At 50.5% G+C, this 22,950-nt stretch overlaps 2 protein-coding genes across 18 annotated transcripts in view; one reads left to right on the plus strand and one right to left on the minus strand.

Moving 5' to 3' along the window:
• The window catches only part of CTBP2 (C-terminal binding protein 2), a 156,466-nt gene extending 141,335 nt beyond the window's left edge, over positions 1–15,131 (plus strand). For all 14 annotated transcript variants that reach the window (XM_081073788.1, XM_081073782.1, XM_081073789.1 and 11 more), the window contains 8 exons: positions 985–1,139; positions 1,478–1,622; positions 5,363–5,569; positions 8,935–9,149; positions 9,591–9,721; positions 10,530–10,657; positions 11,137–11,254; positions 13,056–15,131. In XM_081073788.1, coding sequence (XP_080929914.1) covers positions 985–1,139; positions 1,478–1,622; positions 5,363–5,569; positions 8,935–9,149; positions 9,591–9,721; positions 10,530–10,657; positions 11,137–11,254; positions 13,056–13,236 — 1,280 coding nt within the window. In that variant the 3' untranslated portion in view covers positions 13,237–15,131. The remainder of the gene's footprint in view (positions 1–984; positions 1,140–1,477; positions 1,623–5,362; positions 5,570–8,934; positions 9,150–9,590; positions 9,722–10,529; positions 10,658–11,136; positions 11,255–13,055) is intronic.
• Positions 15,132–15,284: 153 nt separating this feature from the next.
• ZRANB1 (zinc finger RANBP2-type containing 1) overlaps positions 15,285–22,950 on the minus strand; it is a 54,080-nt gene continuing 46,414 nt past the window's right edge. For 2 of the 4 annotated variants that reach the window (XM_081073790.1, XM_081073791.1), the window contains exons 7-10: positions 20,603–20,723; positions 19,376–19,505; positions 19,059–19,288; positions 15,285–17,831 (exon numbers count right to left, since the gene is read on the minus strand). In XM_081073790.1, the coding sequence (XP_080929916.1) occupies positions 17,613–17,831; positions 19,059–19,288; positions 19,376–19,505; positions 20,603–20,723 (700 nt within the window). In that variant the 3' untranslated portion in view covers positions 15,285–17,612. The remainder of the gene's footprint in view (positions 17,832–19,058; positions 19,289–19,375; positions 19,506–20,602; positions 20,724–22,950) is intronic. The other 2 variants (XM_081073793.1, XM_081073792.1) reach the window with 1 other exon arrangement.

Here is a 22,950-nt window from a genome sequence, read left to right on the forward strand (position 1 = left end):
CACCTCGTGGCAAAGGGCATACACTCCTCTGTCACTTGGGTTGGAGGCATTGCTGCTGCCCTGGGCACCCCGCTGTGGGGACAGGTGTCCTTGGCTTCTGTTGGGCAGCAGCAGGTCGTATGTTGCTGACTGCTCGCTGTACCTGACGAGCATGACTCGCCCTGTGGTGAGAAATTCCATGTTCTGTCTCGAGTCCCAGTGTGCCCTCATGCACACCTGCTCCACCCGGGTGCACCAGCCCAGGTGAGGGGTGGGGAGCCATGCCCAGGGCGCAGGTGTCCACTTGGGGTTTATTCAGGGAGCTCCTGCGGGATTCAGGCACCTTGACGTGGCCCTCCCTCCCATTTCATTTTCTCCCCTCGTGTGTGTTTGGAAGGACAGTGGTGCCGGGAGGGAGGCACAGGTACAGGGAGGTGCAGCCCAGGTGCTCCAGCCTCGGGTAGTTGGGAGTCTGCTCCCCTCTCGTCCCCAAAGGACTCTGGGCCTTGGTCGTGGCCTGGGGTTGGGTGGGGTGGCTCCCGCACTGGCCTTTGTGGCAGCAGCAGTTGTGGCTTGAGCAGATTCCATGTGGAGATGGGGTTAGCTCCAGAGTCATTTCTGTTAGGCACGTACGTGTGAGCCGCTCGTCGAGGCCCAGGTCCCCTCCTGGACCCCACCCCCTACAGGCCCAGCAGCCAACACAGCATGTTACCTTCCGCAGTCAAGTGAGCTGCACAGATGTCCCCACTCAGTCTCCTCGGTTTGTCCCAGAATCTCCCACAATGGCTCCGAAGTGACCTGTGGTCTTTGAGCCCCGGGAGCCAGGGTGGGAGGGTGCACCCCTCACCATTCTGTGTGCTCACCGTGAGCCCGGGGGAGTCCTGCAGACCTGGCAGGCATGTGGATGGGGTGGGCCGGGGCTCCTCACTGGGAACCACGGCACGCAGAGGGGACCTGGCCCCTCGGTGTGTGACAGGCCACTGAGTGCGCCCCTGCCCCCTGCAGGTATCCGTCCCCAGACCATGAACGGCCCCCTGCACCCGCGGCCCCTGGTGGCGCTGCTCGACGGCAGAGACTGCACCGTGGAGATGCCCATCCTGAAGGACCTGGCCACCGTGGCCTTCTGCGACGCGCAGTCCACTCAGGAAATCCACGAGAAGGTGGGCCCCCGCCCGCAGGTCCAGTGGCCGCTGCTGGCCCCCAGAGAGCACTTGTTCCTCATGCTGATACTTCCCTCCTGTTCCCACCCTCAGGTCTCCCCTGGATGGTCATTCTCACCTTCCCCCCAACTGTCAGCTCTCAGGCCCCCCTGTTCCCCCATTGTGTCCCCCAGAGTCACCGATGGGCCCCCAAAAAGCACAGCCACAGGCCACCGGGGGCGGGGGGGGGCCTGTCATCCCAAGACCTTGTCCTCAGCGGGTCATGTGCCGACCAGACCCTGTGCTGAGGGTCCCGGTGCCGGAGGAGTCTCCACCTGTGCTCTGCTCTCCCGTCGCAGGTTTTAAACGAAGCTGTGGGCGCCATGATGTACCACACCATCACGCTCACCCGTGAGGACCTGGAGAAGTTCAAGGCCCTGAGGGTCATCGTGCGGATCGGCAGCGGCTACGACAACGTGGACATCAAGGCAGCCGGGGAGCTCGGTGAGCGCGGCCGGGACGGGCTTGTGGGAAGGACGGGGCCGACGTGCAGAGGGCACTGGTAGTGACCCCACGTCAGTGCTATCCCCACCCTGGTACAGTGGTGCTGGGCACTCCGCTCAGGGCTCCTCCGGTCCTGGGAGCCGCTTTCCTCCCAAGGAGCCTGCCCAGCGCGGCAGATGGGCCTCCACCAGGCACCTCCTGCCCAGCCCTTGCCCTTGGTGCTGTCCAAAGAAAAGCAGAGGCCGCAGACGGGCACCCAAAGGCAGGCCTGGTGCTTCATGATGATGCTGCTGGGTGCCCTGCAAAGTCCCACGTGGTCTGGCAGTGTGGCTGTGGCAGGTTGGGGTGGCCACACTGTGGAACCCCAAAGCAGAAGACAAGAGGCTGTCATCCCCCAAGTGCCGTTCTTCGTCTCCCCTGTCCTGGAAGTGGGGAGCTGTGTGGTATGTGGCTCAGAAGATGGACCTGGTTTTTCTGGTTCCCCGCTGGCCAGGCTCCATCATCTCAGCCCCCCTCCGGGGCGACTTGGCCGTGCACAAGAGTTGAAGAGGTTGCACCAGCCTGTGGCCTCATTACAGGGCCTGGGGAAGTGATGGCTCCCGCCTCTGCCCTAAGCGTCTGCTTCCAGCCTCGGCGGCACTCTGAGCCCCTCTTTGTTGCAACAGAGAAACTTCGGAGGACGTGAGTCTTCAGAGGCAAATCTAGTATAAACTAAAACTTTCCCTTTTTCTCTGGCACCACCAGGAATATTTTTGTTCAAAAGCAAACGTTCTTTGTGCTCTCAGGAGAGCTGAAATCCCAAGTTCAAACAGCGACCGAGAACATGGTTTAACACGCTAGGAGAGGGGTTCTCAGATGCGTGTCCCTTCACACACCTTCTCGTTTCCACAGCACGCCTGCCCCTCACAAAACAGCTCCTGGCAACATGTTGAGGGAGGCATTAAGGCCAAGTTTCCTTGAGGGAACCAGCCACTTCCTTCCAGGGAGGGCTGGGAGGGCCTCGGCCCGTTTCTCCCAGTGCAGAAGCAGCTCACCACACACCTGTATGCAGTGAGGGGGTGGGGGCTCTGTCCCCAGAGTCCTGTGGCCACAGAAGACTGCCAGGGCCTACAATTTTGAAAAATGTAGAAGGGACTTCAGCGGAGGCATTTTCATTGATCCTGGTCCGATCTGATAAGGGAGCTGCTTGGAGACATCTGCTGGGCCATTGTGAAGGGCAGTTTTCGAGAAAGTGGAGCTGGAGGAGGAAACCCCACCCCCACCCCCCGCAGCTGTCCTTTGTCTCCAGTGGCACTTCACAGCACATTCGACCAGCAGACCTTCTGTAATGAGGGCAGAACAGCAGGTGGCTGGAGGTGTGCCCCTCCTGAAAGCGCTGAAGGGGCCGTCGTGTCCTGTTTCATGAGGGGCGGGGGCAGCTCCCTTTCCAGCACACACAGAAGCCTTTCATGAAGCCTTCGGGGGCCCAGGGCACCTCTGCCTCAGCCCAGACATGATGGGCACAGCTCAGGAAACCAGTTTTTGACCTGTTGCAGGTGAGGATGGTACCTGCGACAGGTAGAGATTCTTCAGCGTCTCCCCGAGGACCAGGAAGAAGGAGGGGAGGTGGCTGGAGGCCTCGAGGAGCCGGGGCCCAGGGCGCGGGATCGAGGGGTCCAAGCCGCCACATGCTCTCACTCGGGTGCCTTCCTAGCAAGCTCAGTTATCTCGTTTCCAGTCCGGTCTTGTTCAGAAGGGCTGAAAGCATTGACAGAAAAACCTGCCGCGCTGTGTTGGGCGCAGTCCTGGGGTCCATGGAGGCCGTCAGTCCTGCTCTGGGGGCGCCAGAAGCTTGTCCTGTGGCGTTTGGAGAAGCGCACTGAAGGCAGACCATGCCCACTGACGTGAAGAATGGTTCTGAAAGTTCCGCCTCAACAGGGTGATTAAGACTTGTTTCTGGAGGAAGGCGCATTGCATCCAGGCCGGACGCACCCCGAGGCCCACGCACACACTGGTCTCAGGCGCGTCGCACAGGCCCTGGGCCACCAGAGCTCAATCTCAAGTTCTGGTGTGAAGGCTGAGATTCTCAGCTTGTCTCCGGGGCGCAGCCAGTCCCTGCGGCGGTGTCCACACTCGGCTCTTCAGCTGCTGGACCGTCCACTTGGCTTCGGCCAGAACAAACCGAGCCCCTTGGAGGAATAAGAGTCGTCCCACCCGCCAAAGGATCTTAAACCTCTGACACCTGCCTCCCTCTGTGCCAACAGCAACACTTCGGTGGCTTCTAGTCCAGCCTGAACTCTGTACCTGGTTATTTCTGAGGAGGTAGATCCCTGTGGGCAGCCTGCCGACTTCCGGCTCGTGGCAGATCCGTCAGCTTCGATCTCCTTGAGACACTTGGTCCCCTGCTTGGTGGCTCTGACCAGGTGGGGCAGGGGCATTCACACTTCTGAGCTGCCTGACCCTGCACGTCAGGGAAGCCCTCGGGGCATCGTGGCAGCTGCTGGATGGGCCGCTCGCACAGTAGGTCCTCTGCCCAGCCAGCCACAGTTACCTTGGCTCTGTCCCACCCCGGCTTGAGAAGATAAAGGAATGCAGAGCTGCCTTCCAGCAGCCTGGCCCTGCCGCCCTGGGTGTCCCTCCTGTGGTCCCACATCTGCCATTAAGAGGGAGCCGTGTGAGCTAGCCCACCATGCTTCCTTGGACACCTGTGCCCCTCCTCAGAAAGTGGCTTGACGGGCCTCCCCCGCCTGGGCTCCGAACCCCACACCATGGGGCCCCCGCCTGGTGAGGCCCCTGCTCTCCGCTGCATCCCAGCCTGTGCCAGGGGCAGGAGGGCTGGATCGAGGCCTGTTGGGCAGCCGGGAGGGGCTCTTCCCAGCCCGGCCCCCTGCACCCCTGCCCTGTCTGGCAAACATTCAGATTCTTCCCCAAAACACCTTCCCCCCAAGGAAGGTCAGTGACCAGACCTTTCCTGCCTGAGACTTGAGGACGTTCTCCCAGAAGCCCTTGGTCACAGGCCCTCGTATTGGGAGGCTCTTGGCTCTCGTCTGTTCCTCACACCGAGCCTGAGGCCTGGCCTCCCCAGCTGCTCTCAGCCCCTGAAGCTCTTTCACAAAGTAGGGCCGGCACCCTGCTGTTTCCTTTCTGCCAGAGCAGCATGTGCTCAGGGGCCCCTGAGCAAACATGGCTGGACTCAGGCTTCTGCTCCTTGGTGTCCCGGCCTCGCCCATGGGCCTGAGTTGGAGTGAAGGGGTTCTGATTCTTCTTCTTTTAAAAACATGTTCATTGCATTACTCATAAACTACCAGGAAACAGACAGTATCCCTACCCCGCCCTGCCCAGAAGGGGTGCCAGAGGGTGCGCTGCACACTGGCCGGCCAGGGCGAGTGTCCTGCTGCGTGGCACTGCATGTGGACGGTGGTCAGAGCTGGCCCCTTGGCCCTCCCTGGCTCACTTCCGGAGACGGGTCTAAAAGCACAGGGTGGGCAGGAAGGGGGCAGTGGGGACTTGCGGGTGAGCCAAGCCCTGCACAGAAGTGAGGGGAGCGACGATGTGGGGGCCGGAGGGCCCCTGAGCATCAGAGCCATAGGGCCTGTGTCCCCTGGGTGACAAGTGGACCTCAGAGACCGACCTGTCCCGGGGCCACACGTCCCATGAGAGGCTGAGTGAGCTGGCTCTGCCTCCCTGTCTCAGTTGGTGGACGGGGGCCCAGGGCTCCCCACACACCTTGGAGAGTTCTCATCACAGGCCTCCTTTTGCAGGAATCGCCGTGTGCAACATCCCGTCGGCAGCAGTGGAAGAGACGGCCGATTCCACCATCTGCCACATCCTCAACCTGTACCGGAGGAACACGTGGCTGTACCAGGCCCTGCGGGAGGGCACACGGGTGCAGAGTGTCGAGCAAATCCGGGAGGTCGCCTCAGGAGCGGCCCGCATCCGCGGGGAGACGCTGGGCCTCATTGGCTTTGGTATATGCACTGCTCTGCCCTGTCCCCGCCCCCGCCCCCCAACCAGGTCTGGCTCAGGGTTCCCTCAGGAGAGGAAAGCCCGGCCCTTCCTGGAGGAGCCCAGGGGGAGCACGTCCCTGGGACCCCTGGGAGTGGGGTTCCCTGCAGCAGTGCCTGTGGCCGGAGTGATGTCAGCCCCGGAAGGGTCATCAGGAATACCCCCTCTCCCCCTGTGCCAGCCACATGGGGTGGTAGGTCAGGGGTCAGACTGAGCCGGGAACTTCTCCAGAGGTAAGGTCTGGGCTGCTTCTGGAATAAGGGGTCTGATGTGGCCCGGGAGAGACGGCTCAGCAGGAGGGCACTCTTAGGTGTTGGGCACCAGGAAGGGGCTGTGTCGGACTGGCCTGGGCAGTGGTGCTTCGTGGAGAAACAAGCTTAGGGCCTGAACAGGGGTTGGTGGTTGAGCAGAGATCCGGGCAGTGGACAAGGCCTGGAGCCCAGAGGCCTCCAGTGCCAGGCTGGGTGGCAGCGGAGGGGCTAGAAAGATTGAGTGAGAAGGTGGTACGGTCAGGGCATCAGCTTGGAAAGCTCATCTGAGAGAGGGGTCAGGGAAGGTTCCTGAAGTCCCCTGTTGTCCAAGGAAAGACGAGCTGTGATGGAAAGCAGCCTGATGGCACGGCCGTTGGCAGCACGGGCCCAAGTAGGGTTCCCACATTGCAGTAGGGTCTCGCTTGTAACTAATGAATCTCAGCCACACCCATAGTGGCTGTGACCTTGAGGGGGTTATTTGACCTCTGGGAATGGAGTGGTATACAGCAGCTGTCCCTTAGGACTCAGAGAAGGATGGGAAGTGCATTGGTGGGTAAAGTGCTGGGCCTGGCTCTCGGAAGGCTCACTCGGCCTTAGCCCGGAGCTGTTTCCAGATCAGTGAGGGTCAGGACCCCTGGGGTGGCCTGGGTGCCAGCTTGAACGAGGTCGAAGGAGCTCGCTTTCTTCCAGGAACGCCCATCTTTCCAGCTCTGGGGCTGAGGTTCAGAACCAGGTGCTGGGAGCGACCGCACTCAGGAGTCTTCCTTCGTTTTTCTGGAATGGACACTGCAACATGACAGGAATGCAGTTGAGGTGTGAGGGCTGCAGGGCCCTCTGCTGGGACCCTCCAGGTTTCCTACTGCTCTGAGAGCAATGGGAAGGGGCTCTTAGAGAGGATTCTTTGGACCTGTGCATTCCCAAGGGGCCTCAGATGGGCTCTCGCCAGAACCCAGAGCCTCGAGTTGTGAGTGGCAGCCTCGCTGGCAGAACACTTGTTTCAGTGGCTCCTGACTCCAGCATCACAGCAAGTTCTTATGGGGTGGTTTTCTTTGGCTGGGCCCTTTGCCATCCATTTCTTGAAGATCTTTTCAGTACCCTGAGGCCAGTCCGTGGTTTCAGATTTGTTTGCTCCAGACTGTAAATGAAGTACTGCCAGTCCTGGTTCCCCGTCCAGACTGACTGGTGTCTCCTTGCTACCTTTTCAGGTGTCTCCATATCCTTTCAGAACTGTGATGGGGGGACGACAGGGTCCTAGGCAGCCTAATCACGGCTGCTGCCATCCTTTTGGGGGCTGAAAGCATTCACTTGCCTAAGGCTCAGCTGGGAAGCAGCTGCGGAGCCCGGCATGTGGGCAAGCGCCCCTGCGTGCCCGCCTCCTGCCGTGGAGAAGGGGCCTGGGCAGGGAAGCCCCACCCCAGCCCGGGCTGGTGGTGGGTGGTGCTGCAGGAGAGCCTCCGCACTGGGACCACGCACAGAAATTTGAAGGAAAAGCCAGCCAGTGGTAGCAGTGGTTTTTTTAAATACCGAGACAATTGGGTCCCCCTCCAAAGCTAGGGTTTGATTGAGTCGGAATTAAGTCATTAGGTCTTGTAAAATTCAGTCAGGAAACCTTGGGGCTAAAGTAGAAGTCGGTGAAAATGAGGGTTTATGGATTCTTGAAAAGCAAATCCCTTGGGAAATAACGCCCAGGCAGTCAGCATTTTTGTGTTGAAATCGGGGCCTGATGCTGCGGCCCTCGGAGCTGCTGCCAGGAAGCTCCACCTGACATTAAAATGTGTTAGAACATGGAAGGAAGGAGAGCCCACGAGAAACCAGGGAGGACGGCATTACCTGCTTTGGGCGTGAGCTCACAGCAGCCACGGTTCCCCTAGGCCCGTATTTCACGTACATCAGAGGGCGAGGTTTAAGGCCAATCACGATTCCCTCCACGCTGCCGCCATTCGCACACTTGCTCCTCTGTGGGGGGGGGGGGGTGGCTGCGGTTCCTGGTTTGCTGCCTCCAGTGGTGACATTGACGGGGGGTGACAGGAGGGAAACGTGATGACCTTGCAGCTGTCCCTCTTGATGAGAATGACCTTGTGAGAACGTTGCCTCCACCATGGCATTGGCTCGGCCGTGCCAAATTAGATGGCGGGTGAGGAGTGGCAGCGCCCACCACCACGCCACTGTCCCATGGGCTTCTTGCTGGGGAGGCATCTTCCCTGTGCTTTTCTCCATCCATGAATGTTTGAGCAGTGGTTTTAGATCAAGTTTATTCTATGCTCTTCCCCAATCAGCCCATTCACGCAAACCATTTTATTTTCGAGCTGAAAACTGCTCTGGGAAGCAAGAGGTGCTGCTCTTGGGATCGGGGTTTGTGCAAACCATGGCTACTTGGGAATCAGGGCGACTTTCGTGTCTTGTTAGGTGACATTGGTGTCGAACTTGCTGGGGCCCAGGCCGGAGGCTGAGGAGGGGAGTGTGGCTCCACGTGTTATCAGAGAATTACACGTCCCCACCCCTCAACCCAGGCTATTTCCCATGCCGATTTGTGCTCAGGCCAGACTGCAGTCAGTTGGATCATTTTATTCCCTCTGTGCACAAACCCAAGTGGTAATTAGGCCAGAGAATGTGCCATTAGAGAGCAATAAAGGAATGAAGGTCAGGTTAAGAAGCCTGCTGTGTAAACAAAGGGAAGAGAGAAATGTGAATGGAAGAATATTGGTGATGATAGGAGGTGGGGAGCATATGGAATTCACTGACATATTCACGCTAATTGTAGTTTATGTTTGAAAATGTACATAACAGGAACTTAAAAAAAACAAAACGGGTAGCCAACAGGTGACACCAACTGTATCCTCACCCAGGAAGCTTGAGAAGTGCTGGTCTCGGCATCACCAAGCTTTGGGCGCACAGGCCCTCCTCCGCTGGCAGCCTGACTGGTCCCATTGCAGTAGGGACTGCAAGCCCAGCCCCAGGTCCCAGCAATAATGGAGGTGGCACGATGGGCTGGGGCTCCTAGGGGACATGACCCCCCAGCATCGGGAGCCAAAGCTCAGCCAGAGGGCTCGCTCACCTGGACGCTCTCTTTTGCACAGGTCGCACAGGGCAGGCCGTCGCTGTTCGAGCCAAGGCCTTTGGATTCAGCGTCATCTTCTATGACCCCTACTTGCAGGATGGGATCGAGCGGTCCCTGGGCGTGCAGAGGGTGTACACCCTGCAGGACTTACTGTATCAGAGCGACTGCGTCTCCTTGCACTGTAATCTCAATGAGCATAACCACCATCTCATCAATGACTTTACTATAAAGCAGGTAATTTGAAATACACACCCTCAGACTCTGGAAACTACTATCAAAACAAAAGAGGGGATGGGAAATGGTCCGTGGACGCAGCAGTGAACAGGGAAGCAAGTCCCCTGAGACACATCAGTGAGGAGCCAGGTGAGGCCCCCTCCACGGGATGGGCCCTTTTAAACGGGGACAGGAGCTGGTCCAGGACCAAGCATGGGTGTGTGGTCCAAGACACACAGGTGACAGGTCACAGCTGCAACTCCTGAGCAGCAGAACTGACCCCTGGCCTCCAGCTGTCACCGAGACCCCACACTCGCTTCCCCCAAACTGCTGCACATGATTCAACAGCCAAACCCACAAAACAGGCCTGCAGCGTTCCTCTCCAAGCCTCGGCGCCCGCACCCCCTCTTCCGCTCTGGCAGCCAGCCAGCATCCGTCTAACCGGCTTTTTCCCTCCCACAGATGAGGCAAGGTGCGTTTCTGGTGAACGCGGCCCGCGGAGGGCTGGTGGACGAGAAAGCCTTAGCCCAGGCGCTCAAGGAAGGCAGGATACGAGGGGCAGCCCTCGACGTGCACGAGTCGGAGCCTTTCAGGTGGGTCCGGCCGACAGCTGGGTGTTCGCTCGTAGCCCCGGCTGCCAATTCAGCACCGCTTCTGCACCTGACGCCACCTGGGCAGCGAGCCTCCGTTCCTCTCAGGACTGTGCTGTGTTCTATCTGTAAACGGGCCAGAAGGCCCCCACAGGTCATCAGAAAAGGGAGAAGCAGGGAAATGGTGGTGTGGTGGGTTAGGTCTGCAGCAGGGCAGGCTTCATCTGCCCTGAGCTGTGGTGCTCTGCCTGGAGGCAGGCCAGCCCTCCACAGGATCATTCTTCTTTCTGAGTCCCGATTACTCCTGACACTAATTACAGAACAGTTTTTTTGTTTTTTGTCTTTTGAGTTTTTTTAAGATTTTATTGGGGAAATGGAACAGGACTTTATTGGGGAACAGTGTGTACTTCCAGGACTTTTTTCCAAGTCAAGTTGTTGTCCTTTCAGTCTTATTGTGGAGGGCGCAGCTCAGCTCAGCTCCAGGTCCAGTTGCCGTTTCTAGTTGCAGGGGGCCCAGCCCACCATCCCTTGCGGGAGTCGAACCGGCAACCTTGTGGTTGAGAGCCCACTGGCCCATGTGGGAATCGAACCGGCAGCCTTTGGAGTTAGGAGCATGGAGCTCCAACCGCCTGAGCCACCGGGCCGGCCGCTAGAACAGTTTTACTAAGAATGGTCTTCGATTGCCAACCCTTAGGAAGTACACGACAAATGCCCCTGTCCCATCTGTGGAGCCAGAGCCCCTTGGGTGAGGAGGCTGGGGGAGTGGTGTGCATTCAGCTTCGCATTCACTGGGTTTTGTACATTTCTCTAGCTTTGCTCAGGGTCCCTTGAAAGACGCACCGAATCTCATTTGTACGCCCCACACAGCCTGGTATAGTGAACAAGCATCACTAGAGATGCGGGAGGCCGCTGCCACGGAGATCCGCCGGGCAATCACAGGTGAGCCCCCCAGCCCCCCCGCCCAGCAGCACAACCACCTCTAATCCTGGTGACAGACGCACGACGAGAGGGATTACCCGGGCTTGCTATGGGCAGAAATCATTTTTCAGGTTGATTGGATTTTGAATGAGTTGGGCCTTGTCTATGCACAGCCCAAATTAAATTTCAGAGGAAACCAATTCCCTTTTGTATCAGCCAGGGTAAGTACAGCAGACCTGGGAGGGCATCTCCACCCTCCCAAAGGGAGCAGGTGGGAGCTCCTCTCTGTTCCAGCTGAAGGTCAGTGCTTGGGCCCTGGAACAATCCAGTCTGAAAATCAAAGGGCCAGCCCCTTTTATTACAGAGTACGAGACTTTATTACTACATTTCTGTCAGTACAAACATTGTAGGTTGCTTCCCCAAGTAGCAGCTAGCTACTAATGTTTCATTCACTGTCACCTTAAAACAATACGTGATTAATTTTAATCACCTTATTCCAGGTCGCATCCCAGAAAGCTTAAGAAACTGTGTGAACAAGGAATTCTTTGTCACCACAGCTCCCTGGTCAGTAATTGATCAGCAGGCTATTCATCCGGAGCTCAATGGTGCCACCTACAGGTGAGGACACAGGCTTGAACCTGGGCGGCTGAGCCACCTGGGCACTGAAGAAAACTCCACCATCTCAGCGGGGATTCTGTACTGACTATCCTGGCCGTTCTTCCAGTGCCTCATTTCCATGAACAAACCTAACTTTTGGGACACGGCCTGGAATTGGAGCTCCTGTTTTAAAGGGGGTAGGGGGGCGTGCACTGCCCAGTGGGTCTGAGCCCTTCATTCTGCAGCCACTTCACAAAGCCAGTTTCTAGGGGAGCAGATAGGCAGAGGAAAGGGCCTGTCAGTGCTTTTGTTTTTTCTAATTTGGATCTTCTGTCCAAGGAAAGCATTCTGGCCAAAATCCAGACTGTTCCACAGAGAGATGACCCATGAATATTCCTCAGTGAAGTGAAAAGTTTGGGGGCAGGGGGGTGACAGAGTGTAGGTAAACAGTATGACTGAGGCCCTGGAAGGGACGCTAGCCAGACCCCCTTGGAAGGAAGCAGGGCTTTCATCTGTGGCCTTTTGCCATGGTTCTCTACCCCCAACACTGCTGCGCTCCTGGGCAATAGACTCACCCCGCTCACCCCAAATAAAGGGCAGGTGCTGCAGCCTGGAATCTCCAGAGGGCGTTTGCTGCTTGCTCTGACCCACAGTTGCCCCACCTTCCAACTGGATTTCTCATGGAGCCTGTCCTGTGGTTGTAGGACGTGTAGTAAGCAGCCCTGGCCTCCACCCACTGGGTGCATAGCCCCTCCCACTCCCAGCTGTGACAGCGGAAAATGTCTGCAGACATTGCCTAATACCCTCTTGCAAACCACTGTTCTAAACCATTGAGACAGTGTGGGGTGGGTGTTAAATGGGGGTTGAAGGCTCCTGAGGAAGCTCTGCTGCCCCTCGTTACTGCCGAACTCCCATGGCTGGCTTTCATGGCTGGCTTTCCATTTCAGTTCTGCGCGCTCTGTCAGGCCTACTGTTTCTTGACCCTGCTAAGCCTTTCCAGGTATCACTACTAAGCCCATCACAGCACCCGAGCGAGTCCCTATTCATTACTGTTGGTGGCAGACCTTTTTTTAAGGGCCACATCTTATTCCTTTAGACAGACCGAGGCTCACAGGGAATCCTCTCCATCAGGTCTCCTGAGAGCCCCTTGAGATTTCTGCCCAGTGTAACACTGACAAGCTGTGTTGGGAGGGCCTCCCACAAGGAGAGACACCGCCCCCGTTACCCTAAGTGTAAAGGGTTTGATAGCTGAGAATAAGAATTCCAAAGCACCTGCCTCAGAAGTATGTTTGTCCTTAGAAGAACGCCAGCTCCTCACACACACAGCAAGTCGTGTGCCTCTGTAAAAGGTTCGTCCACATTCTGGCGCCCTCCAGCTCTCCACCCGCAGGGCGGGTGCTCAGCCCATCACCAGTTCACATCTCAGGCCACAGGGGCATATAACCAACCAGCCTGAGAAGCAGCAACATTTAGTATCAACAAGTACTTAACTACTTCATGCTGGGAAATCTTTAAATCCGTCAGTATAACTAATGAATACAAAGCAACCAGAAAACTTGCAGTCTCTTTTGTGCAAAATGTTTTCCAAATGCAGTGTCCACAGACACACTTAGTATGGGCTAGTCCAACTTTGGGCTAAATAGGTTTTGTTGTTCATGGATTAGATGTCAGCATTTTAGACTTTTTTTTACACAGGTTTCTCCTTGCTTTGGGGGTAGGAAGACAAAGCATCCCACACAATAAAGAGCAGAAGTAGGCAGAGCCAGGAGCATGGCCGCTCCCCTCCCTGGACTTACCGGCCCCCTCTCTCTGTGCTCCATAGATACCCGCCCGGCCTCGTGGGCGTGGCCCCGGGAGGACTTCCTGCAGCCATGGAGGGCATCATGCCCGGAGGCATTCCTGTGACTCACAACCTCCCCACAGTGGCGCACCCTTCCCAGGCACCCTCTCCCAACCAGCCCACAAAACACGGGGACAATCGAGAGCACCCCAACGAGCAATAGCAGAGAGTGACGAAAGGTCATCATCAGATAAACCTGGGACCAAGAGACAGTGACAAATAGATGAACTAAGAGGAGAGGAATTGGACAGTCTTTGGAACTGGTTCTGGACACATGCATCACTGACATTTCAGTGGTAAAACGACAGAAAAGCTAGACGCCGAGACGTGGGGAAACTGAAGACGCCGTCTACTTACAGAAGCGCTGAAAGACTAGGACGTGGTTTAGTAACGACCAACTTCTGTTATTGTGTGTTAAGTTTTTCATCTGTGCATCAAATCACAAAGAATAAATAGATGTTTCCTTTATCAGTCCTTTGGGCACACGGGTCCTCAACACCTTGCTCGACAATGTTGCATCAAGAGTTCCAAACATCCCCATAAAAAGTATTACGAGGAAATCCCCCTCCTGCGACTCGAGTCCCTTCAGTCCACGGGGGCTGGGTACCTCTTTGGCTAATAGGAAGATTAAATTACTCCAAAACGGGGAGAAAACTGTTTGCCTGTTAGACAACTCCAAGCATAGGATTGAAGACAGTACAGAGAAGTCTCCCATCTGAACTGCAGACTGAGCAGGCAAGTTGGTTGTAAGTTCAGCGATACCCTCTGACGATGCAAAAAAAAAGTATTAAGTTTCACAAGCTGTTTGTACTCAAATATATTTTCTCAGTTCAGATCCTCAGCTATTTTATTGAGTGGAAAGTCTTGACCTGAAAGGGTTCAAGAAGAATAATGTTGCATTTCCTTATGTCTCAGGAAACACTTTTTATGGTAACTTGTCAGATTGTCTATGAACAAACCCACTTTTTTAGACATTGATAAAGTCTTCTTTTCTTCACGTGATATTTTATACAAGAACACTTCAGGTGTGTTATTAGATGTGACTGATTTTAACAAATCCTATTAGATTTGTATCAACTAGTTACATGTTATATTCATAGTCTTTTGTGAATCATTGCCTTTTTGTTCAAAAGATGGCCTATTTTGAGCCTTTGTATAGGTACATTCCTGTTTTTGTGACAAAAAAAAAAAAAAACCTTTAAAACTGTCCCAAACAGAAAAATAATGGCTATCAGAAATATGTTTTGTTTTAGTGTGAGTTACCGTTACTGTATTTGTTTATTGTAAAGGTGGACATTTAGCGTTCAGTGCAGTTTTCAATAAAAAGTAATAAAAATTTCTGTTAAGTTCTGAAATTCAAGTACATCTCACCAATGTAAAAGTTCTCTACTTGAGATGTTTAAAGACAACTGCATTTTAAATTAGTCAGTTTTCAACTCTTGTTATTACCAGGGCTCAAAGATTAATAATACTTTTCTGCCTATTCCATAACCAGACACAAGAATGCTGACAATTACCTCATGTGATAAGAGTTTAATTGGAAAGTCAAAACCTCACGTAAGTCCATCATTAAAGATGAAACAGTGGGTGAGAACTAAGTAAATGTAAGAAACAAAATTGGCCAAGTTTTAGCGTTTTGATTTTAATTTACCAAAAGCAAAATTACCTGGCTCAAGCATTAGTGCAGGAAGGGAGGTGAATCTCGAAAGTAATTTTTTAAATGATATTTACAAAGAAACATTGCAAAATAACATCAGCCATTTCCAGATACTAAGAACTGTGATTTAATGGATCTTCCTTTTTAAGTAACTAAATCCCTTTGTCCTAGTGGCATCTGCAAGTGTCAGGTCCAACAATTCCAGGTTCCAGTCTTTTGGACCCCTTCCTTGCCCTTCTTTTCCCATTAAAAAAAAGGTTATGACACCTCACTCATGTTAAGGTCGTGCTCCCATCCGATTCTCCCATGAAAACAGCACAGTCACACCACCTCCCGTGGACAGAGATGGAATACATGGTTACTGACCTATCGTTCCAGGAGCAGAATAGAATGGCAGTTCGACACCTTCACAGCCCTTTGCTAGAGGCCATGAATGAGGACACCACGTGCACAGCAAGGAGACGCCGGCCACCTAGGAACAGCACTATTCCATTAACAGACTAAGTCTGGGCACATGAGCCTACGAGTCAAAAAACAAAAAGGCAGGTCCAATCCGTGGTGCACCTGGGTTTTAATTAGAACAGAAAACACCACACTGTATTCTCCCTAGAAAAAGAACCATAGAGTTAAATCCATACAGTTACGGTATTTACTGTCCAGTCAACCAAAAGACATACACATCTGTCACCCAGCCACATAGAACCTTTGAGAAAGGACTGCGTACTCTATCTTGAGACGACAAATATGGCTGTTTAATTGTTCAAGAGCTTAACATAGCATTGATTCACCCAAAATTTTGGCCTTTACCAGCCAATCTGCTGTGAAAACCGTTTAAAGCCCCTTCTGTGTCTGGAGCCTGGGAAGTGTCATCACCTAGAATTCTTTCCCACAGGGAAGAATGCTGTACCTGTTCAACTAGATATGGTCAGAGTCACTGATCATAAATAAATAAATAAGAGGCACCACAACACAGAGGTTAAGGACTGAGCCTGTAATTCTCTGGCCAGCGCGGACTGCAGTGCAGGCCACAGTGACGAGACGCTTTCCCCTCAAACATCTTTGGCTTGTTCAATCGGGAGGGCACAGTTTTTGCTTAACAGCAACTCCATACAACAGGGTCTCTGCCCCCTAGAGGGTTGTGCCTGTATGTGGAGGGAAGTTTAGGGACATGCTATGCTAAGTAGTCAGAATGGCAGCCTGCTGAAAAACGTGATTCATTACTGACCAAAATGCAAACCACAAAGTCAATTTGTAAGAAAATATTAACCACTAGGAACAGTAACATTTACCATTATTATAATGTATCAAAATTCGTTTACATCGAATCAAATTTTAAACGTTTTTCCTGCAAGTTTTAGCATGCAGCGAGCTACCCTTTTATCCTGGGAACACCTTTCAATGAGTGTTTGGAGAGGAGAGAAAGAACTAAAGACATGACATTTCCTGGGTATTTTTCTATTTTTAGTATTGCGGCATCAAATTTAAGGTTATGCACATTTCAATACCATCTAAATAGAACTTAGAAGAAAACAAGAAGCAAATATTGAAAGGTTTTCACAGCCTTGTCATCGAAGGGAAAGTGGGAGCGCGTGTGTGTGTCTCTGCCACGTCCACAGGCTGCAAAGTGCTCATCAGGACACTAAGTCTGTGTGTTCCTGAGATAGGTCTGAAATTTTTACCCATATTGAATGTATACCTGAAGGGGTCAAATAATACTTCTTATAGAAAGTTTCCTACCTAAGATTATAGTTTTAACTTTAAATAAGGATGGCCACAAATAACCAACATGCAAAACTCCTCAGACTACTCACTGAGAAATTCATGAATGCAATGCATTTACCACCTTACTGCGTTATGAAATCTTTACTCTGTACTGAACAGATATTCCCCATTAGCCCAAGCCGAGGCATGCCTCTGTAGTACGATTTGCTTAAAGCAGACTTGATAAAAGACAGTAAGATTCCCAAGACCATCTGCATGGCAATTGGGGAGTACAACACTGTCCACAGTCAGGGGGGCAGATGCCACGTTCATTGTCAGGACTGGGCCTGCTGCCTAAGCACTTCCCAAACTGACATCCAGGGAAGCAGACCTGCTCATGGAGAGACTGCTGCCTAGTCTGGCAAGAACCCTCGTTAGAAGGGCACTCTTCCAAACGAATAAATACTGAAAGGGGGCATAAGAGAAACCAAAACAAGGGAACAATGTCTATATGAAGTTCACTCAATAAAAAATTCTAACTTTCCTTGCAGTTTGTTCCTTAAAGATTTGATTTTATTGGGCATAACAAGAACTAAATAATTAATAAAATAAAAGCTTGGTTTTTTATTTTTATGTTTTGCTGTGGACAATTTGTACAAAAAGTTTCCCAATCTCTAAGCTCTAATGAGACAATGTAAAATGGATCTTTTAAGATGGAAGTAGAATGCCAGGTTCTACTTTAAAAAAAAATATATCTCAAAGGAACAAAGAGTCATCTGCCATGTGCTTTTGGAGGGGCCCATGCTGAAAAAAAACTCCTCAAAAACATGAAGATGCTGGTAACATACAGCTTTTCCTATTACACAACTTCTTACATAACCACATGCGTTACATTTATAGACAGATTTACGATTTGAAAGGAAAAAAGTTCTGTCTTAATAAAATTAAGGTTTTTTTGATTTTTGTTTTTTGTTTTTTTTTACAAACTAGTCCAAACGACGTTCTCTGTGTCCTCACTTGGCAGATGCGTCATCTCCATTGGGTGTGGATCAGAAAAACCCTTCTGAGCAGGTCCTGCCAGCTTTGGTTCGTTCCACGCCAAGCACAGTGCCTGGAACACCACACTAACTTTGGGGTCACCACAGAGCCGGTACCTTGGTCTTCTGCTCTTTGATTTCTTTTCATTCATCTTCATCATCTTCATCTTCCTCTCCATCAGACAGGGATGTACAAGGCCGGATCTGTCGGTAGCGATCAAGCCATTTTTCTACCATCTGTGTGACCAGGGGGTGATTTCTCCGCCGAGAGCTTTTCTGCATGGCCACAAGGACGCCCCCCTCAGTCACACAGCAGTCCAGCCACTCCCTGAGCAGTTTTTCTTGCTGTTCCTCATTACCTAGCTTTTAGAGGAATGTGAAGAAAAGGGGGAAAAATTTCAACAAATCAGAGACTTAACAGGAAAAATTTTAAAAAAACCTATAGCTGGTATTATTACTAATGAAAAGGCCAAAGCAATAAACTTAACATGGTTCCAACCTCTCACCAATTTTATGATTAAAACCCAGCTTCCTATGGTTAAATAGCAAAAGACATCAATGGGGAAATTCACACAAAAACCTAGAGGGAAGAACAACCTACAAATCATTGGTTTGACGTAACAGCGAAAATCAAATGTCTAATAGACTGATCCTGGGAAAGAAAAGGCCAGAAAAAGAAAGTCCCAGCTTCAAACACATGACAAGGTAAGTTTGCTCAGTAAATTATGTACAGGCTGAAGTTACAAAAACTGGTCTGAATTCTTCATGTCATTATAAAAGTTTTATAGTAATTACTTGCATATTAAATAAAAGACCAGTAGTTTTACAAGAATACGAGTTTTCTGAGAGTTCTTCTGCACTTTCTATCACCTTCTAGGACCCCTGGACTTAGAATGTGTGTCTCTCACCTGCTGTTCCTGCTCCCGCAAGGTCAGTGGTGGGAACAGGAACAGCAGGTGGGAGACACAGCCACTGACCTGGCATCTCAGGAGCAGCCAGTGCTGCTCTTTTGGGTGCACTGGCCGCTGGCTCCCCAGCTTACTCAGTAAAAGCCAAAGCTTTACAAGGCCGGTAGTGAGCCCCATCCCTTAGTCCCCCTGCCCCCCTTTTCCCCTTGCCCAATGCCCACAAACCACACTGGCCTTGCAGTTCCCTCCACCAAGAACTCCCTCCAGATTCTACAGGACTCGCTTCTCTTTCAGCTCGCGATTCAGGCGTCACTTCCTCAGTGATGCCTGCCTTCCCTTGCCACCTTATGTAAGTCCCAAACCCTGTCCCCCGTGCCTCCCCTTTCCTCTTCACCCCAGAGTTTTCCTTTTTCTCCTCAGCGCTCACCACTACCTGAGGGCAGGGGTTTTCGTCTTCACTGTACTGCTGTATCCCCACACAACACATCCTACACAGCAGCTCTGAAAAGGCACATTTCAAAGTCTGTCTGACCAGCATTTACAAAAAGTGACAATTACTATGACCAAATCCGCATTTGTAAGTGGCAGTGCAGACAGCCAGATCACACGGGAAAGGCACTCTCGCTGGCTCTGGGAATAGGCTGCTCCCGCGGGTGGTTAACAGGAGAAGCACATTTCTTACCTCCTGAGCAGACAGGAAGTGCACGTGCAGGAGCTTCCTCTCGCTGTCGACCAGAGGCAGGAAAGTGACGGTGACGTCGTCATCGGTGTTCAGATTAGCACCAGCACCTCGGTTGCCATAGCCGTCGTTTTCCATGGCAACCAAAGCAGAGAAGTGGCCCCGCGTATAGCCCAGAGCAATCGGACTTTTCCAACAAAAGCTCTGTTCCCACAACAAAGGCAAATACACACCTGGAAAGGGAAGAAAAGCAATGGGATTCTGGGGGCTGTGCTGTCAGAGCGAACAGGAGATGGCTCACACGCTGGAATATGGCTTACCTTGAAACCGAGTGTATCCTAAAGTTTCTCCTCGGAAACTTTTATAATATTTTACTCCATAAACTATAATTGGTCGTCTAAGTATATGTGCAAGTACAAAAATGTGTGTCTGTTCCAAACTTGCTCCAGGCTGTACACAACAAAACAAAAGAAAGCAGTTTCTCTTTAAAACATTATCGCACCCTGGAAAATGTATAAAACACCACCAACTTGCTACAGTACACTATCTCAATTCTTTTTTTTTCTTTTTAATAATATCGCCAAGCTAAAAAAGCATTTGAAGCCTCAATTGTCAAAGTCCCATAAAACTAGAAGGAAGATGCAAAGTCTACTCACATGGACAAGTACCTTTACTACCCAAATTCAAGAACCAAACAGGTTTGCTCAAGTACTGGTCTCAGGAACCAGACCTCAGACAGCAGGGGTGTGGGGGAGGGTGCTTGATTTATGGGATTGCTTTCTAGTTAAGTCACTTGTGGAAGTACTACCTACACAGTCCTCCCAAAGTAAAAAGATGAGCTTTGTCATTTCATACGAACGAAATGGCAGCATCACCTAATTCAAGAATACAAAACAGGTCTACCTGCCCCTACAATGCTGCTGACAACACACTTTCAGGAAGTTCAAGTCGCAGATGTAAAACAGCCACTCCTACACAATTCATTTTTAACAATTCATTCCCAAGTTAATTAGAAATCACTCCTATCTATGGTACCTTCTCCTGGGCCTATATTACATGGACAGAGCCTCAGCACTGAGGAGCCTGAAGATCACAATCCGATCGTCAGGGCCTGACAGCTCAGCACAGCAGCGCCCCCCTACTAGCTCGTGACCTTGGTAAGTTCCCCTGTGACACAGAATGGGGAGCTCATCTATATACAGGTAGGTAAAAAGACATAAAGCCACCTTCCTAAGACAACCGTATAAATGAAAAGCAATCTGAAGAAATACAAAAGTGCTTACAACCATCACAACTTAACTACTGACAGTTTTTATCACCTAATCTAAGAAACAGTCACTCTCCCTGTTCTGCACTGAAGACTCGCGTATGCTCACGGAGCTCATACACAGCAGTCACAACTTGAACCCAACTCTCCTGACGCCAGTCAAGCACTGTCTCCTTTGTACCACGCTGCCTCCCAAAATGGTTTATTTGTGTAAATCAAGGGACTCAGACCCAGTGGCTTACTTTTGCCACAGAAGCAACATGCCTTGAAGCATTCTTACCTGACTAGCCAGAGAGAGTATAAACGCCCAGTCTTCTTGCCACTGTTCTTCTCTCAAGGAAAAGTGTAAACCAAAGCTCTGAGAATACCATGACTCCCAATCTTTCCAACGGGTATAAAACCTTAAGAAAAAAGACAGTAAAAATTAAGCCTTACATAAACAACATTTAATGTTCCCGTCAGTTATTTAAAATAATCTTTCTTTAGGCAATTCACATGAAAAGATGAATAACTTTATTAACTGTACTTAGCTTGCAATGTATTTTTCAAACTATAAAAATGCCTCCGTTCTGCAAGCAGACACCTTTTAAAGTATCTTCCAACATAATGTGATTCACCATCCACCAAATTTTTATAAAAACTTCAAACACTAGGGATGAGGACAGTTCATTGCAATTGTCTAATATTAGTTAAAAAATTTTTAAAAAAAAAACCACTCACTCAAAATCATCCGACATGCTAGATACAAAAGACACTACATATTTCTCCAGTAAGGTACAGTATTCACTACTTGGTCACTGTATAAACAATACACTGGAAATAGCCCTTATGTTCATGAGAATATCAAAGTCATTTCCTTCAGATTTTTTCATTAAATATAATTATTTCTCCATGATTATCACATAATCAAAAAAATCACTGCAACTACAAAAACAATTTTTCTTTATATTTAATACCCCTCCTAAATACTTCAGCCTAATAAATTATGAAGATTGAAAATCAAATTCGGCAACCAATAGACTGAATTACTAAAAACAAAAGTATACAATTAAATAAAACCAGATATAATTATCACAGAATTTTGGTTCACTCTTACAAAACAAGCCTACAAAGACCTCTGAAGTAAAGACATATATTTAACCTATTTGTAACATTTTATTTCTCTCATTTACAAAGAACTAGGTACTTTTATGTATTTGAATTCTAGGTAAAAGAAGCAAAGGATAAGAAAACATTCTGTTGGTATTGTTGAAAAGTTCCAGCATAGTTAAATGTGGTAGTGTTACAAACTTCTTTACAGTAACTTAATGGAGGGCTCCATAAAAAGTAAATACATTTTAAATTTTCTAAAAGGACTAACGGAGAATATTACAGAGGTTTAACTCTTGGATGATTAGGAAAAAAAATTTTTATTCCAGATGTTTTTTTGTTTTTTTTGTTTGTTTGTTTTTAATCAGGAGTGTAAGTTTTAATGCCATGTATTTTAAAAATGCGGGTACCTCTCTTTAAAAATACCTACGAAACACAAAACAGTTTGAATGCACCAATGAGGAAATGCATTGTTTTGGAAAGTTCAAGGAGAAACATCACACAACAGTGTTGTTGCAAACTGAAAGCTGTGCGCAGTAAGAAGACATTTCTTGGTTAGTGCCCAGAATCATTTTACGGATGAGACAGCTAAGTTTGCCAGAAATTAAATAATGATTGCACTCAAAATTCCTCAAGAAGATTGCAATACAGGGAACTTTAAAAATAAGCATGAATAATCATGCCCACCTACAAAAACCTAAATTGTGAAGCTACCTGGCCCATTAAGAACAGACAAGCAAACCAAATCCAGGAACACATGACCAAGTGGGACAGCAACACAAGTTTGGTTTAACACAAAACTCAATTCCACTGGCCGACCCGGTGGCCCAGGTGGTTAGAGCTCCATGCTCCTAACTCCGAAGGCTGCCGGTTCGATTCCCACATGGGCAGAGGGCTCTCAACCACAAGGTTGCCGGTTCAACTCCTCAAGTCCCGCAAGGGATGGTGGGCAGCGCCTCCTGCAACTAAGATTGAACACGGCACCTTGAGCTGAGCTGCCACTGAGCTCCCGGATGGCTCAGGTAGTTGGAGAGTGGGCTCTCAACCACAAGGTTGCCAGTTCGATTCCTTGAATCCCGCAAAGGATGGTAGGCAGCGGCCCCGGCAACTAAAGACTGAACATGGCACCTTCAGCTGAGCTGCCTTCCCAATGGCTCAGTTGGTTGGAGTGCATCCTCTCAACCACAAGGTTGCCGGTTCGACTCCCACAAGGGATGGTGGGCTGCGCCCCCTGCAACTAGAAACAGCAACTGGACCTGGAGCTGAGCTGCACCCTCCACAGCTAAGATTGAAAAGACAACAATTTGACTTAGAAAAGTCCTGGAAGTACAAACTGTTCCCCAATAAAGTCCTGTTCCCCTTCCGCAATAAAATCTTTAAAAAAAAAAAATAATAATAATTCCACGTCTATGGATTATAAGGCTCAGTATCGTCAAGCGGGTAATACTCCTCCAATTAATCTACAGATTCAATGCGATCTCTATCAAAATCTCAGGGCACTTTTTTGCAGTATAAGCTGGATCCTAAAATCTATATGGA

Source organism: Rhinolophus hipposideros (assembly GCF_964194185.1).
Source record: "Rhinolophus hipposideros genome assembly, chromosome: 15".
NCBI lineage: Eukaryota > Metazoa > Chordata > Mammalia > Chiroptera > Rhinolophidae > Rhinolophus > Rhinolophus hipposideros.